This window comes from Anolis sagrei, chromosome 3 (genome assembly GCF_037176765.1).
Source record: "Anolis sagrei isolate rAnoSag1 chromosome 3, rAnoSag1.mat, whole genome shotgun sequence".
In the NCBI taxonomy this organism is placed as follows: Eukaryota; Metazoa; Chordata; class Lepidosauria; order Squamata; family Dactyloidae; genus Anolis; species Anolis sagrei.
In genome coordinates this window covers 53,093,943-53,119,650 of record NC_090023.1, presented here as the reverse complement: position 1 = coordinate 53,119,650, position 25,708 = coordinate 53,093,943, and the positions used below count along the sequence as shown (strand labels likewise).

Here is a 25,708-nt window from a genome sequence, read left to right as displayed (position 1 = left end):
AAAAATATTGGAAAAAAAGGGCGCCATCTTTACAAAATGTTTTGTAAATATTTACGAAATTTCGTAAATACCGAACTTTTTTTTTGGAAAATTTTGTAATTATTTTAAATATCGAAACAAAAAAAAACCCCAATTACAAAACGATTTTAGAAACAAATTTTTGCGTTGTTACCCAGGCCTAATAGATAGATAGATAGATAGATAGATAGATAGTGATTGGTTTTGGGGGGGGGGGGGGGGCGCCAAAATACTGTTTGCTTACCATTGAAAATTACCTAGGGCCGCCTCTGCTTACATGTCCAGCTCCTGCTCCCTCTGACTAACACCCTCTCCTTGCTAAACTTGTTACTGAGAAAATGGAACCCCTAAATAATGAATAATGATTATAAATGAATATATATGAAGTAATGCCAGCAGACTGTCTTCCTATGTGTTACAATTCCAATAACACCAAGCAGGCTACATCTCTCTTCTCCTCAAGATGGTGAATCATCTTTGGAAGGCTACCTAGACCAGTGTTTCTCAACCTTCCTAACGCTGTGACCTCTTAATACAGTTCCTCATGTTGTGGTGACCCCCAACCATAAAATTATTTTTGCTGCTACTTCACAACTGCCATTTTGCTACTGTTATGAATTGTAATGTAAATATCTGATATACAGAATGTCTTTTCATTCACTGGACCAAATTTGGCACAAATACCTTACACAACCAAATATGAATACTGGTGGGCTTAGTGGGGATTGATTTTGTCATTTGGGAGTTATAGTTGCTAGGATTTATAGTTCACCTACAATCAAAGAGCATTCTCAACTCCACCAATGGTGAACTTATCTACACTTGGCACGCAGAACTCCCATGACCAACAGAAAACACTGGAAGGGTTTGATTCAAGTTCCCCTACATCCAGAGAACATTGTGGACTCAAATAATGATGGATCTGGACCAAACTTGGCATGAATAATCAATATGCCCAAATGTGAACACTGGTGGGGTTTGGAGAAAATAGACCCTGACATTTGGGAGTTGTAGTTGCTGGGATTTATAGTTCATCTACAATCAAAGAGTATTCTGAACTCCTACCAATGATAGAATTGGGCCAAACTTCTCACACAGAATGCCCATGACCAACAGAAAATACTGAGTTTTCTGATGGTTTTTGGCAACTCGCTGATACCCCCTCGCGACCCCCCAGAGGTCCCAACCCCTAGGTTGAGAAACGTTGACCTAGATCTTGGACATAAGTACAGTGGAACCTCTACTTATGAACGTTCCTACATATGAACTTTTTGACATATGAGCCACTGTGTGACTCAGTTTTTGTTTTAAGATCCAAATGGAGATCTGAATTACAAGGCCTCCTCCTCCATCTCTTCTCCCACAAGTCCCTTTCAAAACCCCTCTCGTCCCCTCACTTCTTTTTTCCCTCTCACCAACTGTTTACAATGGTAAAAAAGAGTATCAGAATTTTTTTTGGTAGTGTTAAATTTGTAACTCCCAACAGAAAGGCTTCTGGCTCTAGTGGTACTTTGATTTTTAAGATGTTTTCAATGTTCCGTTGGCTTTCTAATGGTATTGTCACAACATGGACTGTGGATTTTTTACATTATGATCAGTATGGCACCTGAACCTTTGAGAACTGATTGGTAATTTACCCCTTTGGTGAGTGGTAGGAATCATCACTACAGTACTGTGTTTTTGAGAGACTTCCAACATGTTAATAACATGCTAGTTCAGACTTCCAACATGTTGAGCAAGAAAAAGGATTTGGAGATAGATCATCTATAAACTAACATTTTTTGCTGTTTGAGTACATCTATATTCACAATTATAACACTTTAATACTACTGTAACTGCCTTGGCTTCATCCTATGGTTTTATAGGAATTGTAATTGGAAAGGCATTGCAAATTCTGAACTCTAGCATGAAAGCTATCTAGCAGAAATCTCGAAGGCTAGATCTACTGTCATACAATGCAGTTTCAGAATGTAGATACACGGCATTGGACTGGTTTATATGGTAGTGTAGACTCGTAATCCAGTTCAATGCAGTTAATCTGCATTCTGCTACTATGTTATATAGCAGTGTAGGTGGAGCCTAAGGCTTTCATCAAACTACAAACTCCAAGGGTCCATAGGATGAAGCCATTGCTGTTTAAATGGGGTCAAATGTGTTATAATTGTGCAGTATGTGTTGGGAGCATGCAAGGAATCAGCGAGTGTGTATGTGCCAACTGTAAAATAAGATGCATTAAACTGATTGGTTGGGCTAAACCCGGAGAGTTGGCTGAGCCTGGGACATTTGGTTATGGTTACATTTTTGTTCAGGCTTGAGCTAGCAGGTGCTCAGAGAGAAGACGAGTGAAGCAGAGAGAGATGGAATTTGGTGTGTGCTCTTGCTTCACGAGCTGCTGAAAGAGTTTATCCCCATGGACAAAAGAAAGACCATTTTAAATCTCTCATAAAAAGACATTATGTGAGTTGATGAAACTGGTCACATTGTACATATGTTGTTCTGAACTATGAAGTGTAAACTAATTGTTCTTTACTGTTCACCTGTGTGACATATTTTATTTCTCTGGCAAGGCAGTATGTGGGCTGATCAAATGTGAACTACACGTAGTTTATTTTACATTAAGCTACAGTAAGGATACATCTCTATCAGTCTTGGACCTGGCTGCAGTTATGGCTGACAAAATGCTAGAACACAAGTAACAAATATTATGAATCGCAGATAAAACTTATTTTTCATGGGTCTTGTTGGGAATGAGGATTATGCAAGGTTGTTTCTTTCACAATTTTCTGTTATTTTCTTTGAAAGAGATATAGATAGATAGATAGATAGATAGATAGATAGATAGATAGATGATAGATAGATCGATAGGAGGCTGAAGGCTAACCATTTCCTCTCTTGCTGTGTTCCCAATAGGAATCGTTCCTACATGATTGCAGTTAGTTAGCCACAGGGAGCATTCTGATATCTGTGCTAATGGAGCCATCCTTTCTGGATTGCCAATAGCAATGGGGAATAAGTTTGGAAATTGGAAAGATTGGACCCATTCCACACATCTTAACATCCCATTAAAGTTATCCCATGTGGCAGCAATGGTTATCTTAAAAAAAAAAAGATACAGCTTTAACCAGTGTTTGTCAGGTCATCCTCTGCTAGGTCCTAAAGCAAAGTTTACATCTGTCCTGTTAAAAAGAATTGGATTTTAGAAGTGTTTTATTTTAGTGCTTGTTGAAAACTAGCTTGTTAGTAAAAACATCTACCTGTTTGTGCCTGTTGTGACATTTACTAGCACTTCCCAATTCTCCAAAATGCAAAATATGGACCGTGGTCACAAAAAGAGGAAGAAACTATTTCATAATCTACTCTGCTGACCTTTTCTTCACGACCAGGAAATACCAGTGAAAAGAACCAAATTAGTGCCTCGATTATGCAACTGCGGTAGTACTGGATATATGGTAGTTGTGGGGGATTTTAAAATCTAGATACAAAATATTCAGATTTGTGGAAATACAATGTTGCTGGAACTTCAAGGGAAATTGCAGAGAAAACAATTTAATGCACATGTATATATCTCACCGTGCACAGAAGTAATCAGCAAGGAACAATAGAAAGTTTTCAATTACCAGGGGGATTTTATTATGTGAATTTTATGTCATATCTACAAGGTCCTGTATCCTGGTAAAGCATACTGTACAGCTACATTTATGCTCTCTTTAAAATTTGAAACACTTTCAAAAAATAATTAATGGCAGCTTCTACAGATTTATTTTTTCTCTAGATTACATGGCAGTGTAATTGGGGACCCAGTATTGCCTGGGTTATTTGAAAAAGTCAATTTTTAATTGTACAAAATGCATAAGGTTGTGGATTAACTACAACTGACATCATGCCAGGTTAACTCCAAGAACTCCATCAGTATTTAAAGTTTGTTATGTTTGACAAGTTTGCTTTGGATGCATCATCGGTGGTGTTCAGTGTGCTCTCTGGCTGCAGGGTAAACTACAACTCCCACTATAGTGAGTCAGTCTCCTCAAACCTCTCTAGTAGGTTGAGTTAGTTATGTGGGTTCTGTGAGCCAAGTTTGGACCAGGTTCATCATTGGTGGAGGTCACAGTTTCTCTGGTTGTGGGTGAATTACATCTCCCAGAAAGTAAGGTTGGTTCCTCCAAACCACTCAAGTAATCAAATTTTGGCATATCAGGTATATGTGCCAAGTTTAGTCCAGATCCATCAATATTTGGGTTCACAGTCCTCTCTGGATGTAGGTGAACTACAATTTCCCCAAATCAAGGTGAATTTTCCACAAAAACCTCCAGTATTTCTTACTGGTCATGGGGGCTTTGCGGGCCAAGTTTGGTCCAATTCCATCTTTGGCAGAGATAAGAGCGCTCTTAGATGGCAGGAGAACTATACATTCAACTACCTACATACATTTTAGGCTTGTTTGATTAAAAATAAAAGGTTCAAAACTCATTTTGGATGTAGGGGGCGCTGGTGGTTCGATTCTAAAGTCAATTCCGATTTTCACAGGAAAAATGTTCAATTTTTTTGAAACTTCTGAGACTTCTGAATCCTTCCTTAATGCTTTGAAAGTGTCATTTCCTCAAAAAACCTCAAAATCGCTTCAAAAAGCAAATCTTTACGAATTTATTCCGAATTACGAAGATTCTGACCGAACCTAACCATGCCTAATATATATATATATATATATATATATATATATATATATACATACATATTTTCACTTTTATTATGTGTATACTTTAAATACAAGGAGACTCAAATATGTTTTTTATTTGCTATGATCAAGAACAGTGGTTCTCAGGTGTTTTGGTCTACAACTCGGAAAAATCTCAGCCAGTTTACCAGCTCTTAGGATTTCTGGGAGTTAAAGGCCAAACATCTAGGGACCCACAGGTTGAGAACCACTGGTCTAGAAGAAGATTTTCACAGTGATTTATTCCTCATGCCAGAGTTCTAGATGCCCATCTCAAGTTGATAAAAAGTTGTAAATCAAATAAATAATAGCCTTTAATCAGACAAATATTAATGCCATACAGGGGTTTCTTGGAGAATAGCATCTCACTCCAAATAGCTGTCCTTTTTAAAACTGGTAAGCACCACTTTGCTCAGAGAAGTACGAATCCTTTAAAGGTTCTCTCACAATAATATAACTGTAGGACATCATTCTTTACAAAATTATTATCTGTCCAATACATGTGGCATTTGTTTTTGTCACATTTAGGCAGTTAAATGAGAACTAATATTTTAAAGATTCTTTTTATTTAGGGTTTAATTCTTTGTGTATGTTTGTTTGTGTGAATTTAAATACTATGATTTTTAAATGTATCTGTTTTAATAACAATATGAAAGCATGCCATTTTAAATAAGGATCAGGGTTTAATTTTAAATGTTTTCAACTTTGATTTGGATCTCTGAAAATACATGGGAGCCCATAAAGGAAGACAGTTTTTGATACTTGATTTCTCATTTTTTGTTGCTGCTGATACAGCCTTTTGTGAAGAGTTAAACAAATAGTGTCTTTTTAAAGGAAGTCATCTTCCGTCTTCACCCTAGAGAATATATTCAGCGTCACTCCACCCCAAAGTTACATAGATACGCTTGTTAACGTTGTTCCTTTTTTTCCCTCTCAGAAAAGCATGGCAAGTCTGTTAAGAACCAAGTGGTTTTTCTTCTCGGCATGTGCCTTTCAAAGCTAATTCCTTTTTTAATTGTTCTAATTCTCACAAAGTCTCTGGAAGGCCTATCTACACTTTCTTCCTAACAGCCTTCTAATCCTAGATGAGAAATTAATCTTCTTTAAAGCTTTTAACAAACATTAATGACTATGCAATATTGATCTATTGATCAGATTCTGGCTCATTTTCCAGATCATCTGGCGTAGTATGCTAAGATTAAGAAATTAAGTTTAGCTTTCAGTTGTAATTTCAAAAGAATAAGAAATATGGGAGCAAGGAAAAGAAATAAGTGTGAAGCTGTCTTCCTCTGGGCTCAGGCATGTAGCGGGGGGGGGGGGGGGTTGAGGGGCTTCAGCCCCCCCCCCCCCGAAATTCTCATGGTGGTTTGTGAAAAGGCCTTACTGGTGCATTATTTAAACTGTTATGTTTATTCATATCATGATCTGATCACCATACTCAATATGCATGGGGGTATTGGGGTAATGATACAAAAGGTTTGCTAGGCTAGACCCTCTTTCACTCAGACTCCCCCCCCCAAAACTCAGCCCCCCCCGAAACCCCCCCTGAAAAAAACTCAGTTCCCCCCCCCCCCCCCGAATCGAAATCCTGGCTACAGGCCTGTCTGGGATGAGCACAGAGTACCTGGAACATGGTTTACAGCAATATCACTGAATTTTTGGATGTTCATGATTGCTTTTCTAGCATACACAGAAAGGGGCTCCTCTCTTGTTTTCATTTACTTACACCATCCATATATTCACTGGGGAATTGTGAACTCCAGCAACTAATGAATAAATGCAGAAGGACTTTAAAATACTGATATACCTTAAGGGGCTGTTTGGAGATATCTGAGATAATGTATGTAAATCCATTTCTTTTTTGCTTTTTTAGCAGTCAGAGGGGAGTCCTGTAGGTAAAGGTAAAGGTATTCCCCTGACATTAAGTCTAGTTGTGTCCAACTCTGGGGTGTGGTGCTCATCTCCATTTCTAAGCCGAAGAGCCAGCGTTGTCCATTGACAACTCCAAGGTCCTGTGGCTGGCATGACTGCATGGAGCACGTAACTTTCTCACCGGAGCGGTACCTATAGGTCTACTCACATTAGCATGTTTTTGAACGGCTAGGTTGGCAGAAGCTGGGGCTAGCAGCGGAGCTTACCCCGCTCCCCAGAATCAAACCTGCAACCTTTCGATCATCAAGTTCAGCAGCTCAGCGGTTTAACCCACTGCACCACAGGGGCTCCTCATGCTGTAGGGTAGTTCATTATTTTAACTTTGTGTTTCAAATTATTTTAACTGACTTGCACATTTAGTTCTAATGACACTGATATTATTCTTATCAGCTTTTCCTCACTTTTGACCACTTTTAGCTCTCTTTTTTTGGGGGGGGGGGTGCGGTGAGGAGAGGCCAAGCCAACAGGTGTGCCGAGGGAGTTGCCCCTGAGCCGGCATGTCGGGCATTTCTCCGCAGACTCCTCCGCTTGAAGAAGCCGGGTTTCCCGAAAGAGACTGTGTCAGGTCTCGGTAGAGAGCTGAAGCAGCCCCATCTTCTTCTCCCAGACTAGAGGCTGGCCATGGGGCTGGCCGCCTCCAGAAAGGTAAGCAAGGAGCCAGGCGCACTCCTCCTCCTCCTCCCCCTCCTCCCCCTCCTCCTTCTGCTCCTGCTCCTCCCCTTTGCTCTGGGGCGAGCTTCCTCTTTCGTTTTCCTCTCCCACTCGGAGGGACTTTCCTTCCTGCGGTGTTTCGGCCTGGCTCTCTTCTCGGCGGAAAGGGCAAGTAGCCTTGGCTCTCGGCCCCTTCCCCTCTGGCTCACCTCCTCCCCCCCCCCCCCAAGATTTCTACCTGCGTGGGGGAGGCCCAACTACAGCAGACCCCAAAGCCTCACTTGTTGCTGTTGCTGCTGAGTTTTCCTCCCCAGACTTCTCCTTCAGAGCAGGGTGTGTTTCTCCACTGCCATATAATCCAGTTTCCTAATTGCTTTGAACTATATTGTAGAGTAGTGTAGACACTCAAAGCAAATGACCTGGAAGCAGAAGCTGGGGCTGGATCTACCCTGCCCTATATCCTAGGGCAAACTTTGCCCCCCCCCCCGGGTGTTTTGGACTCCCAACTCCCACCATTCCTAACAGGGCCGGGCTGCAGTCATTCTACAGTGTAGCTGCACCCTGGGTGACACTCTCTCAGCCTGAAAAAGGAAGTTCAAAATAAAAATCGAGGCTGGATCTGCATTACCATACAACCCAGGCCCTGTAACCTAGGTTCTTGTCCCAGATTACCTGCTTATCAGGTCCTAGGACCTGCCTGGGCTAACTTGGGCCCTCCAGGTATTTAGGACTTCAACTCCCACCATTCCTAACAGCCTTCCAGCACTATCCTAGGGTGTTCTAGGACAGGGGTCCTCAACTTTTTAAACAGAAGGCTGGGTCACAGTCCCGCAAACTGTTGAAGGGCCAGATTATAATTTGAAAAAAAAAATCAAGAATGAATTCCTATGCACACTGCACATATCTCATTTGTAGTGCAAAAAACCCCCACTTAAAACAATACAATAATTAAAATGAAGAACGATTTTAACAAATATAAACTTATTAGTATTTAAATGGAAAGTGTGGGCCTGCTTTTGGCTAATGAGGTAAGATTGTTGTTGTTGTGTGCCTTCAAGTCATTTCAGTCTTAGGTTGACCCTGAGCGAGGGCTGGGTAACTGACCTTGGAGGGCCATATCTGGACTTTAGTTTGAGGACCCATGTTCTAGGATATACAGCAGTGTAGATCCAGGCCTAGTTTCTAAATCCCAGGTCATTTGTTATGAGTCTCTAGATCAGGGTTTCTCAACCTGGGGGGGTGGTACACCTGCGGGGTGGTCGCAAGGAGAGTGTCAGAGAGGTTGTCAGAGACCATCAGAAAACACAATATTTTCTGTTGGTCTTGGGGGTTCTATGTGGGAAGTTTGGCCCAATTATGTTGTTGATGGGGTTCAGAATGCTCTTTGATTGTAGGTGACCTATAAATCCCAGCAACTACAACTCACAAATGTCAAAGTCTATTTTCCACAAACTCCACCAGTGTTCACATTTGGGCATGTTGAGTATTCATGCCAATTTTGGTCCTGATCCATCATTGTTTGAGTCCACAGTGCTCTCTGGATGTCAGTGAGCGACAACTCCTAAACTCAAGGTTAATGCCCACCAAACCCTTCCAGTATTTTCTGTTCTGTGTGTTCTGTGTGCCAAGTTTGGTTCAATTCCATTGTTGGTGGAATTCAGAATGCTCTTTGATTGTAGGTGAACTATAAATCCCAGGAACTGTAACTCCCAAATGACAAAATCAATCCCCCCCCCCAACCCCACCAGTTTTCAAATTTGGGCGTATCATATATTTGTGCCAAATTTGGACCAATGCATGAAAATACTTCCTGCATATCAGATATTTACATTATGATTCATAACCTTGTCAAACTACAGCTTCCATGATTCCGTAGCATTGAGCCATGACAAAGTGGTGTCAAGCTGCATTATTTCTACAGTGTAGATGCAATCTGGGACATAGGCTGTCAGGGCAGTGGGTGGGGAGCAAAAGAGAGGTCTTAAAGATTCCTTAGAAATCCAACCTTTGTTGTGAGGGACAAAAAAGACAAGGGGGGTTATGAAGCAGATTTTTTATTCGGAGCCAAATGTGTGTATGTTCAGCAAATGAGGGACATAAATTCCAAGTAAGGACGCATAGCCCAGCCACTGTAGCAAAAGGTGGGATTAAAGCAAGCAGTGTTAATAGGAATGATAGCTTGAGTATACCTTCAAAGTACTTGGGATCGTTCTGTCCCTTGTTTAGCTTCCAAGGTCAGATAGAATCTGGTGCCTATATATATGAGCCCATTGCACTCATCCATTGAGGAACAGCCTTCAGAAATACCCAGCAACCCAGGGAACCAGCACTGGGGTCTGCTTTTTTAATGGGAGTGGGAGTTGGGTGAAGTGGGAATCCAGCTTTTATTTAATCCACAAGGACAGAGTCCCAAGCAAAGAGGCAAGTGTTTCTCTTAATCTTCAGTCTACTCATAAGAAAAATAGCTCCCTGTTATGCATTGGGAGTTGTCCAGACTCCCACACTCCGGGAATGAATGGGGTCAGCTGGAAGGGTAATCTTCCTGCTCTGAGTAGAAAGGGAAATGGGATACCCGGTCAGGGACATTACTCAACTCACACATACCCCAAGCAGGTCATTAACAATTTTAGTCCATCAGCTAATTGGGTAAACTGGCCTGCCCACTATTACAACATTGGGTTGCAAGTCAAGACCTTGTATTCCAAAGTAGTCCAGAAAAAGCCCCACTGGAGTCAGGAGCACAACTCTGCAGGAAGCCATGTAATCTTGATACCTCCTCCTTTTACAAAAATTGCTGTGGCCATCTAGTTTTAGATGAATTGATGCATGTTGTGTATTTTATTTATTTATTTACAGTATTTATATTCCGCCCTTCTCAGCCTGAAGGAGACTCGGGGGATTACAGAACACATATGCGGCAAACATTCAATGCCAGTTGTACAGTGACAAGACAGACAACAGATAAATGTCACTGGCTCAGTTTACCTGTCCGAATGCATTTCGCTTTATGCACCATCGCACAGACTAAGATCTTCTGGAGAGGCCCTGCTCTTGGTCCCGCCACCGTCACAGGTGCGTTTGGCGGGGGCAAGAGAGAGGGCCTTCTCAGTGATTGCCCCCCAGCTATGGAACTCCCTTCCTGGCAATATTAGAATCCCCTGTGGGTTTTTTTGTCATGTCAGGAGAAACTGCAAGTAGCTTCTGGTGTGAGAGAATTGGCCATCTGCGAGGACGTTGCCCAGGGAACGCCTTGATGATCCTTGTGGAAGGCTTCTCTCATGTCCCCGCATGAGGAGCTGGAGCTGATACAGGGAGCTCATCTGCCTCTCCCTGGATTAGAACCTGCGACCTGTCGGTCTTCAGTCCTGCCGGCACAGGGGTTTAACCCACTGCGCACCGGGGGCTCCCCTATGGGGTGAGAAGGGTGAAATATAAATGTTTGAAATAAATAAATAAAGCTTTTGGCATCATTGGAGGCTGTGCTCAGTTCCAGCCACGGAGGGTGCTGTCACTTCATCTCCCTGCCAAAGAGCATGTTTCTTTGATCGTAAACTTCCTCCTGCCATATCTAAAATACCTCCCCTCTTGAATGTGGTTTCCATTTATGTACTCACATATTTGTTTTTGAACCACTAAGTTGGCAGAAGCTGGGCTGAAAGATCAGGCACTCATCCTGATCTGGGCTTCGAACTATCAACCTTCTGGTTGGCAAGATTTATTGCAGTTTGGTGATTAACCTGCTGTGCTAAAGCTCGGCCTGGTTGCTTGGCTGCTGCGCACACTTGTAACAGCTAACCATGATCATAAATTAGTCTGCTTACAATGTGATGGCCATCATCACAAGATGTATGGCAGATGATTATGATGATAATAATTATTTTTATTTATGCCCCACCTTTCTCCCCATGAGGGCTCAAGACAAGTAACAATCCCACACTTTAGTCAAGTTTAAAAAGTGAAATACAAAAGTTAAAAAATTAAATAGTACGGATTATCAAAGATGAATGGCATTTTTACTACCATATACAGGCGCATCTCACTAAAATAGCAGGATTGTTTCTAGAACACCGCTGTAAGCAAATACTGCTTTGAAATCTTCCCCTCCCCCCACTTGTAAGTACATATAAATACCTAAAAACATATTTCTACTGTCAGATTAATAATGCGCAATAATAGAAATACAAAAAGGAAAAAAAATACCAAAATACAATACTGAGATATAAAATACACAAAAGCTATATAAACAAATAGAGTGGGGTAACAAAACGGCGTTGCACTGTATAATTGAAAAGCACTGTATTAACGAAGTGCCTTCAAATGAGATCTGATGTTAGTTTCTAGACAAATGACATATAAATGGGGTATGAACACTTCAAATAATTTGGAAAAGAAAGTTAATCTGCTCGATAAGTGTAGTGTTGCTTGGGAATTACATTTAAAAATAGGCTACACTATACCATGGTATACAAACTCTGTATTTGACTTGATATTAATATTGAAATACAGTAATTGAAAGCAAATGATGACTAATGGAGACAAACATAACTGAATGTAGCACAGTCGTAATGCTTTATTATATTGGAAATCAGTTTTTAAAATTTTAAAGTATTGTTTCTTTTATTCTTGCCTGTTGCTTGAGAATTCCGGTTACTTAGTTTGTGTTAACTGAGTGTCTACTGTAAATTGAAATGCATATACATCAATTCCACCAAGCTACAGTTGCAACCTGCTTTTAAATAGAGGCTTTACTGAATTTAATCTGTTTTTCTTGTGATGCTTCAGATCATGTGTTCAGGTTTGCTAGAGAACTACATGGCAGCGATGGTGCTGAGTGCAGCTGGAGATGCGATGGGCTTTTGCAATAGCAAATGGGAGTTCCAACGGGATGGTGAGAAGATTCACGATGAGGTGGCCAAACTGGGTGGCGTGAGCAAACTCAACGTGGCCAATTGGAAAGTCAGTGATGATACTGTCATGCATTTGGCTACTGCAGAAGCTTTGTCAGAAGCTGGAAATAACCCGGATCTAACCTACCTGTATAAACTCATTGCAAGAAACTACAGAGACTGCATGGATGACATGTGTGGACGATCTCCAGGTAATCTCTCTAACATTGTGCTGTGCAAAATTAGTACACTGGAACCATAATGATCAGTGACTTGTTTTCAAAAGCCTTTCCGTTTTAATCCCATAACTACTCTATTTGCACATGTGATCAATGTCTGCTGTGGACAGGTTAGATATCACTCTTAACTTGAAACTTTTCCTAAGTGCTTTTCCCCCAGTTGCACCTCATCTATGGACCTGCAAATGTTTCTCTTGGACTACAGCTGTCATCATCCTTCCCTATGACTGGCGAGACTGTTTTTATTATTTATTGTTTTAATGATTGCTTATGTACTGTCTAATTATGATTTATGTTTAATTGTGGTTTTATTATTGTGGTTGTTATGGTTTGGCATCGCGTCAGTGTCCAATGTATGGCACTGAAGTTTTGTCAGTTATGTGTAAACCGTTTTGAGTCCCCCCTAGGGGTGAGAAAAGCGGTATAGAAATACTGTAAATAAGTAATAAATAAATAATAGTGTCTATGGTCATTGGGGCTGATGGGAGTTGGAACCACTGAATGCTTTTCATAAAGAGTAGGGTAGACATATGCTAATAAATAGACTCTCCCATGAGTGCATTCAGACTTACTACTCTGATTCACCTTATCATTTATCTAAACAGCAGACTGTTGGGCGAGTGGGCTGAATAACGAAAGACCCTTCTCATAAATGTATAACAGGGTAACTTATCAGCAGTAGTGTGACTCAGCACCAGTACCCCAAAGTGATAAAAAGAACAAAAACAAATAGACCATCTTTTCCATAGGAGACTTTTCTTTATAGCAAAATAATATCATTTCACTATTTACAAGAACAAGGTTTCCATAACATGAACAAAGTTCTTTATACTTCCGTCTTTGCTTCCACGCTGGGCTTCTTTCTAATTCAGATAAACAACTTCGCTCTCACAGAGCCTCTTCTCATAATGAGCTTACACAGAAGTTTCACACATGATGGCTTTCAACCTGGGGCTTCTCTCACAGAAGCTTCTTACACCATGCCTTCTCATACTGAGGCCTATCTCACACTGAGACCTTCTCCCACTGAGGGCTCTCTCAGACTGACACCTCTATCAAACACTGAGGTGAACTAACACTGAGGCCTACTCATACTGAGGCCTACTAACACACTGAAGCTCCTCTCCTGCAGAGATCTGTCACAGACTGAGGACTACTAAACTACAGACCCACCTTTTATATAGAACTGCAGCGTTTGCTGAGATATTGCATCCATTTAACCTTTTCAGTGCTTGACTCACATTTTTGTAATTAAAAATACCTAGATAATTTTTAATATTTCTGATTAATACAGGCAATGTGCAGAATCATTTCTGTCTTGTGATTCATTTGGCAACTTCCGTTCCCTCTATAACAGTCTTTAGTAGAAACTTCATAGAAAAAATCAGCAATCTCAAGCTAAATACCAACAACAAACTGATCAGCTTCGATGTGGTATCTCTATTTACCATGGTCCCGGTAGCAGACACCATGGCACTCATCAACCAGAGGTTCCCAGAAGACATCACGGCTCTGTTTCACCATTGCCTCACCACCAGTTACTTTCAGTGGGACAATGAATTCTACGAACAGAAAGATGGAGTAGCTATGGGGAGCCCTCTCAGCCCGGTCATAGCTAACTTCTACATGGAACACTTTGAAAAACAAGCCCTGGAGACAGCAACCAAAAAGCCCACGATATGGTTCAGATATGTGGATGACACCTTCACCATTTGGAGCCATGGAGAAGAACTCAACAGGTTCCCGGACCATCTTAACAGCATCCAAAAATCCAATTCACAATGGAAAAAGAAAATTAGGAAGACTGCCTTTTCTAGATGTCCTAGTCATCCGCAAACCAGATCAACAATTGGGTCACACCGTCTACAGAAAACCCACACACACAGATAGATATCTACATAAAAACTCCAATCATCACCCAAGTCAAAAAAGAAGCACCATTAAAGCCTTGGCAGACCGTGCAAAAAGAATCTGCGAACCCCACCTCCTCCAAGATGAACTGAACCACCTCAACTGGGCTCTCCAGGCCAATGGATACTCCACCTCAGACATCAGAAGAGCTGCAAGACCAAGAACAAGCCACGAGAGTAAAGATGAAGATCCACCCAGAGGAAAAGTGTTCCTGCCATACATCAAGGGAACCACTGACCGCATAGGGAAGCTGATGAGGAAACATAACATACAAACAATCTAAAAACCCACCAAGAAAATCCAACAAATGCTACGTTCAGCAAAGGACAAGAGGGATCCTCTCACCTCTGCAGGAGTCTACCGTATACCATGCAGCTGTGGACAAGTCTACATAGGGACCACCGAACGCAGCGCCCAAACACGAATCAAGGAACATGAAAGGCACTGCAGACTACTTCAACCAGAGAAGTCAGCCATAGCAGAGCACCTGATGAACCAGCCTGGACACACCATATTATTTGAGAACACAGAAATGCTGGACCACTCCAACAACTACCATGTCAGACTACACAGAGAAGCCATTGAAATCCACAAGCATGTGGACAATTTCAACAGAAAGGAGGAGACCATGAAAATGAACAAAATCTGGCTACCAGTATTAAAAAACTCTAAAATTACTACAGCAAAACAGCAGAGAGGAAACAACCAGGCACATCTTAACACCTCTCAACAGAACATTTTCCCAGGCTCAGCCAAGCCTTCAAATGCTAATGAAGGTGGTCAGCTGAAACATTCACACCTAGCGTCAGCAGAGAGCTCTTTGCCCCACCCCAGCCATTCCACAGATATATAAACCCATTTTCCTATTTCCAACAGACCTCACTACCTCTGAGGATGCTTGCCATAGATGCAGGTGAAACGTCAGGAGAAATGCCTCTAGAACATGGCCCTATAGCCCGAAAAAACCTACAAGAACCTAGTGATTCCAGCCATGAAAGCCTTCGACAATACATTGATTATGTATGTGTTTTTTCTAGAGATCTGTGACTGTTAAGCTTTGCAACAGTGTAAGTGCCAAGTGTGCCAAAGATGATAAGCAGCTTAAAATGCCATTTGATGCAGGTATTAATTCAAAAATATGTTTGTGGTAAAGTTGTGTCATACATTCTGCAAATGAATATTGTGGTGTGTGAAGAAGATAAATGCTCATTGAATTTGGTTTAGTGGTCTGTCTTGCAAACAGTGAGTTGCTTCAGTTTTGCTTAGGCTTGAAATAGACCCATTGAAATAAAAAGGGCTTAGGTTAATCAGGACTAAATGAAATCTTATTGATTTCAGCAGATCTCTTCCAAGTGTCAGTAAATTTGGATCCAACCCATCGAGCACTCTATGATTGCAGTTAAGCCAATAACAACTGTAGTACCAATACATGGCTGTGTTTTCAGTTACTGGTTGCCTGTGGACTTGTCACCAGTGCTCACTTGGGGCCTTTCCACACTGCCATATAACCTAGAATGTCAAGGCAGAAAATCCCACAATATCTGCTTTGAACTGAGTAATCTGAGTCCACACTGCCATATATTCCAGTTCAAAGCAGATAATGTGGGATTTTATTCAGCTGTTGTAGTTCAGTCAGCTGATGATGATGATGATGATGATGATGAGGAGGAGGAGGGGTTTGGGGGTGCAGGGCTGCTGCTTCTGGAGGTGTTCAGACAAAGGGGATATTAGAACAGGATGGTGATTCCCCGGTTGGGAGAACGGAGAGGGGTTTGGAATTACATGTTGCTTCTCTGTGTGAAAAAGAAACTGTTTTGGAAGCTGACAGGCAGAGAAGAGAGGAGGACATGAGTTCATCCGATGAAGCGGGTTTAGACAGAGAACCAAGGCTGCTCTGCATGGGAAGAAATCCAGGTGCAAGCAGAGCCATGAAAAAGAGAGGCAGACAGTCTTCTCAAGGTCAATGGAATGCCTTCATTGTTGTCCTTAATTAGGGAAAGGAAGCTGTTAGGTTTCAGGTCAAGCAATGTCGTGAATGGAGTGAGAAGCTCCTGTTTTGTTCCTGGCCATGTTTTAGCTTCAGGCCAAGTGTTTTCATCAAGTTTTGATACCAGTGTTGGAGATTTTACCTATGGATTCAAGCTCTTGTTTTGTTCCTTGCTTTTTTGGATTAATGATCAAGCTTTAACCTTTGTATTGGAGATATATCTTATCTTTTTGGGACTTACTCCTTTTTTTATCTATATTTGGATTTTACTCTTTTACAGTCTGTTTTATCAATAAACTGTTCATTACTATATTTGGCTTCCTGGTGAGTGCATAGAGCAAGGTGAACTCCTGCTGAGGTGCAACATCAGCTGTGTGGAAGGGGCCTTGGATATCATGGGGTATTCTGATGACCCAGTTGCTCAAGTGGACTATTCCCTTTTTTCATCAATACCTATTGTTTTAAAGACTGGCCATTTTGACTTGTACAATAGAGTCTTGCTTATTCAACCTTCGCTCACCCAATATTCTGTATTATCCAATGCAGTCTGCCTCCCGCCCGGAATAATGTCCAGGGTGGGAGAAAGAAACAACCCTTGTCTGTTTTGGTGCTAAATTCGTAAATACAGTAATTACTACATAATGTTACTGTGCAGTGAACTGTTTTTTCTGTTGATTTCTTGTAAAACATGATGTTTTGGTGCTTAATTTGTAAAATCATAACATCATTTGATGTTTAATAGGCTTTCCCTTAATCCTTCCTTATTATCCAACATTTTCGCTTATCCAACGTTCAGCTGGCCCGTTTATGTTGGATAAGCAAGACTCTACTGTACCTTCTGGGAATATTGACCTTCCAGAAGTAACTCTTTTACCCACTGCTATTACATCAGCTGCTCTCTGTTTTTACCTCCTTTCTCCTACATCATATATTCATACTGTGAGGCATCTTAAAGAAACAAATCCTTTTGGAACATTTGAAAAGGAAGATGCCTAAAAATGGTAAACAAACATTGGTGACCTTTATGGGTTTTTAAAGGGTTTTTTTTTTGCAAGGGGTATTTCCCACTTTTACTTGGAAACTCTTGCTATGGATCCTTTGGACCTTTGAACCATCTGCATGTGAAGCATATGCTCTACCACTGCCCTCTGGTCCCTTCCTTGAAATCTTTCTGATTGTGCTAACACACAACTGCCTTAAGAGTTTTCACAGATGTACTTATTACATTCTGCTTAACATTGAAAGCTTATGCCATATTGAGTTATTTTGTAAACTAAATTCTGAAATGAGGGAGATTTCCTTTTCAGGACAGAGCATCAGATTATCCCTTCATCACCGCCCCAAACTCTTAGAACACCTTTCAGATCAAATTACATGTCCTTGCTTTGACAATCATTTTCCAGTTTGGAAGAATGAGGATCTCTTAATACTTTGGCAAAATCTGAGGGTAGAAGAGGAAGAATCTCACTTGTGGGAGAATCTTTTCCTTTGACACACAGTACATAACACTGTATTTGCACTTCAATGCAATAAGGAAGCTATGGACATCTTGACCCTGCAGGCAGCTGTAAAACATCTTAAACTCATATTATGAATTTCAGTATCGTTGGTTTTTATGGAGTTTCATGTTTGTTTAGCAATTTATGAGTTTATAATGATGTTACTTTGCACTGTTTTTGACTTAAGTGTTTGTTTCTCACCAAGGAATTGAATGTTTGCCTTTTTGCCTGGAAACCGCCCTGAGTCCCGCTTATTACTACTAAGTAAGGCAAAGGTTTCCCCTAGACATTAAGTCTAGTTGTGTTTGACAATGGGGTGGTGGTGCTCATCTTCATTTCTAAGCCAAAGAGCCTGCGTTGTCCATAGACACCTCCTAGATCATGTGGCTGGCATGACTACATGGAGCGCTGTTAACTTCTCACCGAAGCGGTACCTATTGATCTGCTCACATTTGCATGTTTTCAAACTGCTAGGTTGGCAGAAGTTGGGGCTAACAGCAGGAGCTCACTGATTAAAAAATTAATAGAACAAGCTATAATAGAATCTGTTTTCTGAAATGCCCCCTCAAATACTCTTTCCTGATGTTTCTTTGGAAACAGAAGAGCTCTATGGTAGATCAAACCAAAACATCCTTCTTAATTCCTAATAGTACAGTAGAGTCTCGCTTATGCAATTTTTGCTTATCCAACATTCTGTGTTATCCAACACAGTCTGCCTCCCACCTGGATCCACAGGTGAGGAAAATGGAGTGTCCAGGGTGGGAGAAAGAAACAACCCTTGTATGTTTTGGTGCTAAATTTGTAAATAACACTCATTGCTACATAACGTTACTGTGTACTGAACTGCTTTTTCTGTCGATTTGTTGTAAAACATGATGTTTTGATGCTTAACTTGTAAAATCATAACATAATTTGATGTTTAATGGGCTTTTCCTTAATCCCTTCTTATTATCCAACATTTTCGCTTATCCAATGTTCTGTCGGCCCATTTATGTTGGATAAATGGGGCTCTACTGTAATTTTAAAGTTTGTGAATACAATACACTTCAGTAGATGTGCATTAACTGCTTTTTCCAGCACATGCAGGTCAGTAATGCCTGAACTGTGCTAATGGACTCCAGTGCAGAAAGGGCCCTCATGAATGTACTTACACTTCCCCTTATGCTGCCTCTTTCTTGGAGTTTTCACTGAAGTGAGGAGATAGGGGTTAGAAAAGACAGCATACCAACACCATTGCTGTCAGCCGAGAAAAAGTTTTAGTTTTAGTTTTCTAAACAAATTTGTTTCAGAGAAACTGCAATTAGGTGTCGAGTGGAAAATGTGACCTATTGGAGTTTGATGGTTAAGGCTGAGGTTATACTGTGTAAACTGGGGAATCCCCTTTTCCATTTTCAGTGCAGTAGTTGTTAATTCCATGGAACTAGGACTCACTTGAATACAGATTGTTGAAAGAACATATAGAATCATGATGATACTTTCGCATGTATTATACTTAAGTGTCCGCCTACATTTTCAAGAAGAAACAGACTTGCGGTTGTTGTTTGGGTTCAGTGTACTTTGTGTTTATGCATGTCTGTTGGTAGTATATCTTGAAAAAGAAACCAGAAGCAAATGTAGTGCCCTAGAGAAGTATAAAAGTGGATGGATTTTGTGTATTCCTTTAAGAATAGTTATTCAAGCCTTATCTCATTAGGTAATCTAGCCAGAATGTATGAATCCATTGGTTGTGCTGAAGTGATGAGCATAATATCCAATTCACTTGCTTTATAGTATGCTTCCAACTAATACTTTCAAATGTTTACATACTGCAGCAGCACTTTCTTGGTGCGTTGTGACTACCTTTATTGAAAGCGGCAATAGACCAATGCATAGAAACACAACATGTGCTATGAGAGAGAATCACTTTCAAGATTGGCATGTGATGATGGCATATGAAAACCATGGAGACTTTTTGGCCCTGAGTATGGACACATCTTTTCATGCATTCATTTTCCAAAGGTAGCCAGTGAGATTTCTCAAGGAAGCCCTTGCCGGGAGGAATCCTCACAGTCGTCTTCCCACATTGTCCCTACCCCTCGCAATACTTGGAGTCATATGAGGTGCCATTTAGTTAAGCAAATTACTCTGCAATATTTGTAGCTTAAAGTACTTTCATCAGTGGCAGGTAGCTCCTCCCCCACCTGCTCTTCCATTCGTTGAATTGTACTTCAGAGGTTTTACTTCAGTTTCAATCACCTTATATAATATGCAAGAGATTCCTTAGATCATGAGCATTTCTATGTTGGCACCAAGGTATCCTTGGGTGCCTTTACTATAACTAAAACCAACTTCCTTTCTAGGATATTTGGAACAACTGTTTAATACATTGTATACATGTTGACGTGAGACTTTTATTGCATTGTTTATGTTTTAAGTATGTGTCTTTATTGCTACTTCTTGATATGTTTTAAAGGTTTTGCTGGTTACGATGATAGAATACAAGAAAGTTCTACAAGTTTTATTTGGTCGCTGGTTGTCATGAAAAAAAGGGAGTTTGGAATATGATAACACAGAATTATTTTGCCAGTGGAAGACTGGTGCTGTATGGCTGTGATCAGTAAACATGCTCTTGAAAAAATGTCAACAACAACTTAAACCTCTTCCATTTATTATAGGAGGTACCTGCATGGAACATGCAGGGAATCTGGATCCAGATAACCCATCTAGTTGGATAGCTAACTTTACCAAACAAGGAGGAGGGTGTGGAGCAGCCATGCGCTCCATGTGCATTGGGCTGAGGTTTCGTCACCCGGAACAGCTGGAAACCTTGATTGCAGTCAGTATAGAAAGTGGACGAATGACTCACCATCATCCGACTGGATACCTCGGATCCCTGGCGGCTGCTCTCTTCACATCTTATGCAGTGAATCGCAAGCCAGCCCATGAGTGGGGGAGAGGGCTGATGGACGTGCTGCCAAAAGCGAAAGCCTATATCCAGAAGTCAGACTCCTATGTGGAGGAGAACCTGAAGCATTGGTGAGCATTTGCAGTGATAGAGGGATTTTCTACCTACCAGGGGAAAAGATCATCTATTAAAAAAAAAGGAATCATTGTTCCTGTGGGACTCCAGAAGTCCCTATTCTTAATAATAATAATAATAATAATAATAATAATAATAATAATAGGAAAAGCTTACACAATGTGAGGATTTAAAGATAGAACTGCTAAGACTGTGGTACAAGCAAGTAAAGGTGGTCCTAGTGGTGATCGGCACACTGGGTGCAGTGCCTAAAGACCTTGACCTGCACTTAAAAACAATTGGCACGGACAGAATTGCCATCTGTCAGCTGCAAAAGGCCACCCTACTTGGATCTGTACGTATTGTTCACCGAAACTTCACACAGTCCTAGATATCGGAAGTGTCCAATGTGTGGTCAAATACAAAAGCTAGCATAGTGATCTTGTTTGCTGTCTACTAATCTTGTTATGTATATAATAATAATAACATTAACAACAACTACTTTATTTTTCATCCGCTCTCAGTGGGTGGTTTGGTGGAGAATGCAGGCAAACAAGGCAGAAGGTCTTGCTCTGTACAACATGTTTTGGGAGAGAGACTATTTAAAAACAGAGTTCCCAGTCACTTTCCATTTTTGGAAAACAATTTAGGGAGACATGTAACTTGTGGATTGTGGTGCAGAAATGGGGCTGCAGACACTTGAAGCTGCTTATTCTTGTTTTGAAGATTCTCCGATATTAGAATAGGTACAGACATGAAGTTGAATAACTACAGAGAGTGAGGAGTAGTGCTTGAATAATGGGGAAGTTCATAGACGTCTCCTACCCCCAAACACCAGAATCAAGGAATATGGTCTGCAACAGAGAGCAGCTGTTGATGTCTGCAGATGTATGTTTTATATCTGAGAGCTTGGAAATGCTATCCTTTGCTCACATTAGGTCTGTTTTTCACACTAAATAGGGATGGAGGGGTGGGGGTGGGGGTTAGGGGTTTGCTCATTAATTTTAACTGGTTAACCAAATCCCCATGCAAAGTCTATGAGAAACAAAAATTAAACAAGTCCCTCCCAAACTGCAAGCACTATCTGAAGCAAATTTTGACCATTCACACTGTCATTATTTGCAGCAATAGCCGATATAGTAGAAACAATCAAGTTGGCCTGCTCATAACTGGCAGGCAAACCCTAAGGCATGGGAGGGATTTGAAGCCCCCCATGAAGGAGACCAGACTTGCTGGGGGTGGTTGCCAAGGGCCGGGCTGCAGGCTATTTAAGGCTGCTCTGCCCCCCTGCTGTGCTCTTTACTTTAGCATGAGGTAGGAGGCAGGTTCCTAATGGGGGAATTAGGCCTTTCCTCCTTGCTCCCCTTTTCCAGATAGTAGGGTTTTTATTGCTATGCCTATATATAGGTCGTTTCCAACTCTTAAACATTTGAAAACATACATAAGAAGCCCAATGGGGCAAGAAAGATTGACTGGGCTTGCACACTTGAATGTCCACCAGTTTATCAATGCAGCCTGATTTCAGTCAAAGTGTATTGATACAGTTTTCAAGTGCTTCCAACACACATTGTGGTATTGTTTTGTAACTATCAACTGTCATTTTCACTTATTTTAAGACTTGAAACTTTGTAACTAAAATAGAAAATGTATTTAATCAAGTCTATATAGAAATATAGAATGAACCATACTATTTAAATTATTTTGTGTTATGGAACTACTCTTCATGATTTGCTAAAAAAAAAAAAAAAAGAAGTTTCAGCCTCCCCCCCTGAATTTTTTTCTGGCTATGGCCCTGACACTTAAGTACCATATATATTACAATCCATTTTAATGGTAAGCCCTAGATGGGCATGCGAAAACTTCTCGCTTATTTTTGGTCTGTTTGTTTCTGATTTAGGATCTTAAGAGAGAAACCTTGTTTTTGTTTTGTTTTCTAGGAGTTACTTTGAAGACCAGTGGAGCAAGTACCTGGAAACCAGAGGCATTTCAGATGGGAAGTCCCCTCCTTCCTTCCCTGAAATTTATGGTGTGAAAGAAAGGGATGAGTTTTACAAGTCCTTGAGTTACTCTGGATGGGGAGGCAGCAGTGGGCACGATGCTCCAATGATTGCTTATGATGCCTTCCTTGGCTCTCCTGACTGGACTGAGTTAGCACTTAGGGGCTTCTTCCATGGAGGGGACAGCGATTCTACTGCAGTCATAGCTGCCTGTTGGTGGGGGGCAATGTACGGCTACAAAGGGGTCAATGCAAGCAACTATAAGAACATTGAATATCGAAATCGATTGGAGAAAGTTGCTAGGGAACTCTATCACCTTAGCTTAATTGCAGAACAGTGATGTGATACTTCAGTGTGAGTTGATGTTCTAAGTGTGGGTAGTATGTCAAAGTTTGCTAGAGGAAAACATTGATCCCCCCAACAACAACAACAACAACAACTTGTGGGCTTTAGCTTTAAGTATTGTAAAAATGAGAGCTTTAGTAATATTTCTATGCTTCTTAAAACATTAGTTTTATATTCAGATGTACCCTCACTGACAAGAGTCTTCCCTTTACAGGCAACAAGTGGTGTCTGAGGACAGTATAAATCCCAGCTACTGTATTCTAGCACTCTTTTTTATTTTGCATTTATGTAAACATTGTTCAGTCTGCAAATAGGCGCCCCCGGTGGCACAATGGATTAAACCCCTTGTGCCAGTAGGACTGAAGATCGCCAAGTCGGAGTTTCGAATCCAGGGAGAGTGTGGATGAGCTCCCTCTGTCAGCTCCAGCTCGCCATGCGGGGACATGAGCGAAGCCTCCCACAAGGATGGTAAAACATCAAAACATCTGGGCGTCCCCCTGGCAATGTCCTTGCAGATGGCCGATTCTCTCACACCAGAAGTGACTTGCAGCTTCCCAAGTCATTCCTGACACAAAAAAAGTCTGCAAATGCTTACATTGAGCAAAAAACACCCAAAGGCAAGGATACAGAATTTTGTCACATTGAGAAGGGCTGTTCATATGTACATGCTTCTCCCATGTAGTATTTGTAACTCAAAATGAGAATGAAAGCCAAACGTCTTTTTTGATGCCTCTACTGAGGATTTCTCAGAACATTTAACTGTAGGTTCAGAATTTTAACTTCCAAGAATGACTCTCAAATCAACAAAAAAGTTTGAGTATTAGCAGCATTTGAACCCAGTTGGAGTGGAAATACCATTTGTTGATGGCTTTGACTCATAATAACCATTTATTTTGTTTTACGGATTGCTAACTTGTTGAATTGTCTTAAACCAGGGGTGTCTCACATTAACCAGATGGAAATTGTAGGACTATAAATGTAACTTATGTTGCCCTGACATTGAAAGCCTTGTGGGCCACATAAAATGACATGGTGACCCATGGACCTTGCATTTGACTTTTGTTAAATTTATTTATATGCTTGCTCTCTTGGATTTCATGCTCATCTGTAAGAGCTGTAATTTAGAGCTAATCTACTATAGTCTTAAGCATTTAGTTTTAAGTTTTGATAATTCAACCTTTTATATTTCATATTTCTTTAGGGGGTCTGTGAGTTTGGAGCAATCTGGTAGGATTGAATTTGCAGGTTGCATCTTCTTAACCAGGAGAAGTTTGTTCCTTGCTATTAAAAAAATGACCCGCCCAGAAGCTGGGAAAAGTTTTGCACTACTGCTTACAGGGGCAGGTTGTAGGGAACATAAGACCCCCTCTTAAAGCAGCTCCATTGGCTACCAGTTTGCTACCAGGCCCAATTCAAAGTACAGGTTATTACCTATAAAGCTCTATACGGCTCGGGTCCTGCCTATTTATGTGACCACATCTCTCCCAATGAACTTGTTCAGCTAAAACCAGAGACTTTTCTACTTGGTCTACTTTACCTCCACTCTGAGTCCCCCTCTGGGGGTTGAGAAGGGCGGGATTAAAAGGCTGTAAATAAATAAATAATAAAATTGGTCTGACTGAATAACCAGCTTTTATTGGAAACTATTAGACAGGAATTGGAATTACCATGAGATCATTTATTATAACTGCTGGATAGTTTGACAATGGGAATCGCTGGCTAATTGCTGATACATAATTATATTGCTTTAAAATGACAAATAGCTTTAAATCTGTTTTAGTACTACTTATGGTATTTTAAATTGTACTAAAGAAGTGTTTTGTTATTGTTGTTTATCATGTATTGCTTATATTTTTGCATTATCACTTGTTGTAAGCTGACCCAAGTCCCTTCAGGGAGAGGAGGTGGGGTATAAATTATTGCTATTATTATATTACTATTACTATTATTATTATTATTATTATTATTCGATACACAACAGGATTAGTACACGGCAAACAAGATCACTATGCTGGCTGTTGTATTGGATCACATGTTGGACACGTCCCAAGGACTATGTGATGTATCGGCGAATAATGTGTGCAGTTCTCAGTAGGGTGATCTTTTGCAGCTGACAGATGGTAATTTTGTAAGCACCAATTGTTTTCAAGTGCTGGCCAAGGTCTTTAGGCACTGCACCAAGTGTGCCAATCACCACTGGGACCACCTTTACTGCCTTGTGCCAGAATCTTTGCAGTTCGATCTTTAAATCCTATTATTTGATAAATAAGATTAGTACACAGCAAACAAGATCACTATGTTGGTTGTTGTATTGGATCACACGTCAAGACACTTGCCAAGTGTCTAGGACTATGAGATGTATCAGCAAATAATGCGTGCAGATCTGAGTAGGGTGGTTTTTTTTGCAGCTAACGGATGGTAATTTTCTCAGTGCCTATTGATTTTAAGTGGAGGCCAAGGTCTTTAGGCACTGCACCCAGTGTGCTGATCACCACTGGGACCACCTTTACTGGCTTGTGCCAATCTTTGCAGTT

The 25,708-nt window shown here is 40.8% G+C and overlaps 1 protein-coding gene across 2 annotated transcripts; it reads left to right on the top strand.

Moving 5' to 3' along the window:
• The first annotated feature begins 7,383 nt into the window (after positions 1–7,383).
• On the top strand, positions 7,384–24,787 carry ADPRH (ADP-ribosylarginine hydrolase). Of its 2 annotated transcripts, none has more exons than XM_060770570.2 (4): positions 7,384–7,480; positions 12,095–12,410; positions 20,489–20,849; positions 22,770–24,787. In XM_060770570.2, exons 2-4 carry the CDS (start codon positions 12,098–12,100, stop codon positions 23,167–23,169), a joined length of 1,074 nt encoding a protein of 357 aa, XP_060626553.1. In that variant the 5' UTR covers positions 7,384–7,480; positions 12,095–12,097; the 3' UTR covers positions 23,170–24,787. The 2 variants fall into 2 exon arrangements, with proteins under 2 accessions (XP_060626553.1, XP_060626554.1); XM_060770571.2 differs by having other exon boundaries at positions 7,389–7,645.
• The last annotated feature ends 921 nt before the right edge of the window (positions 24,788–25,708 follow it).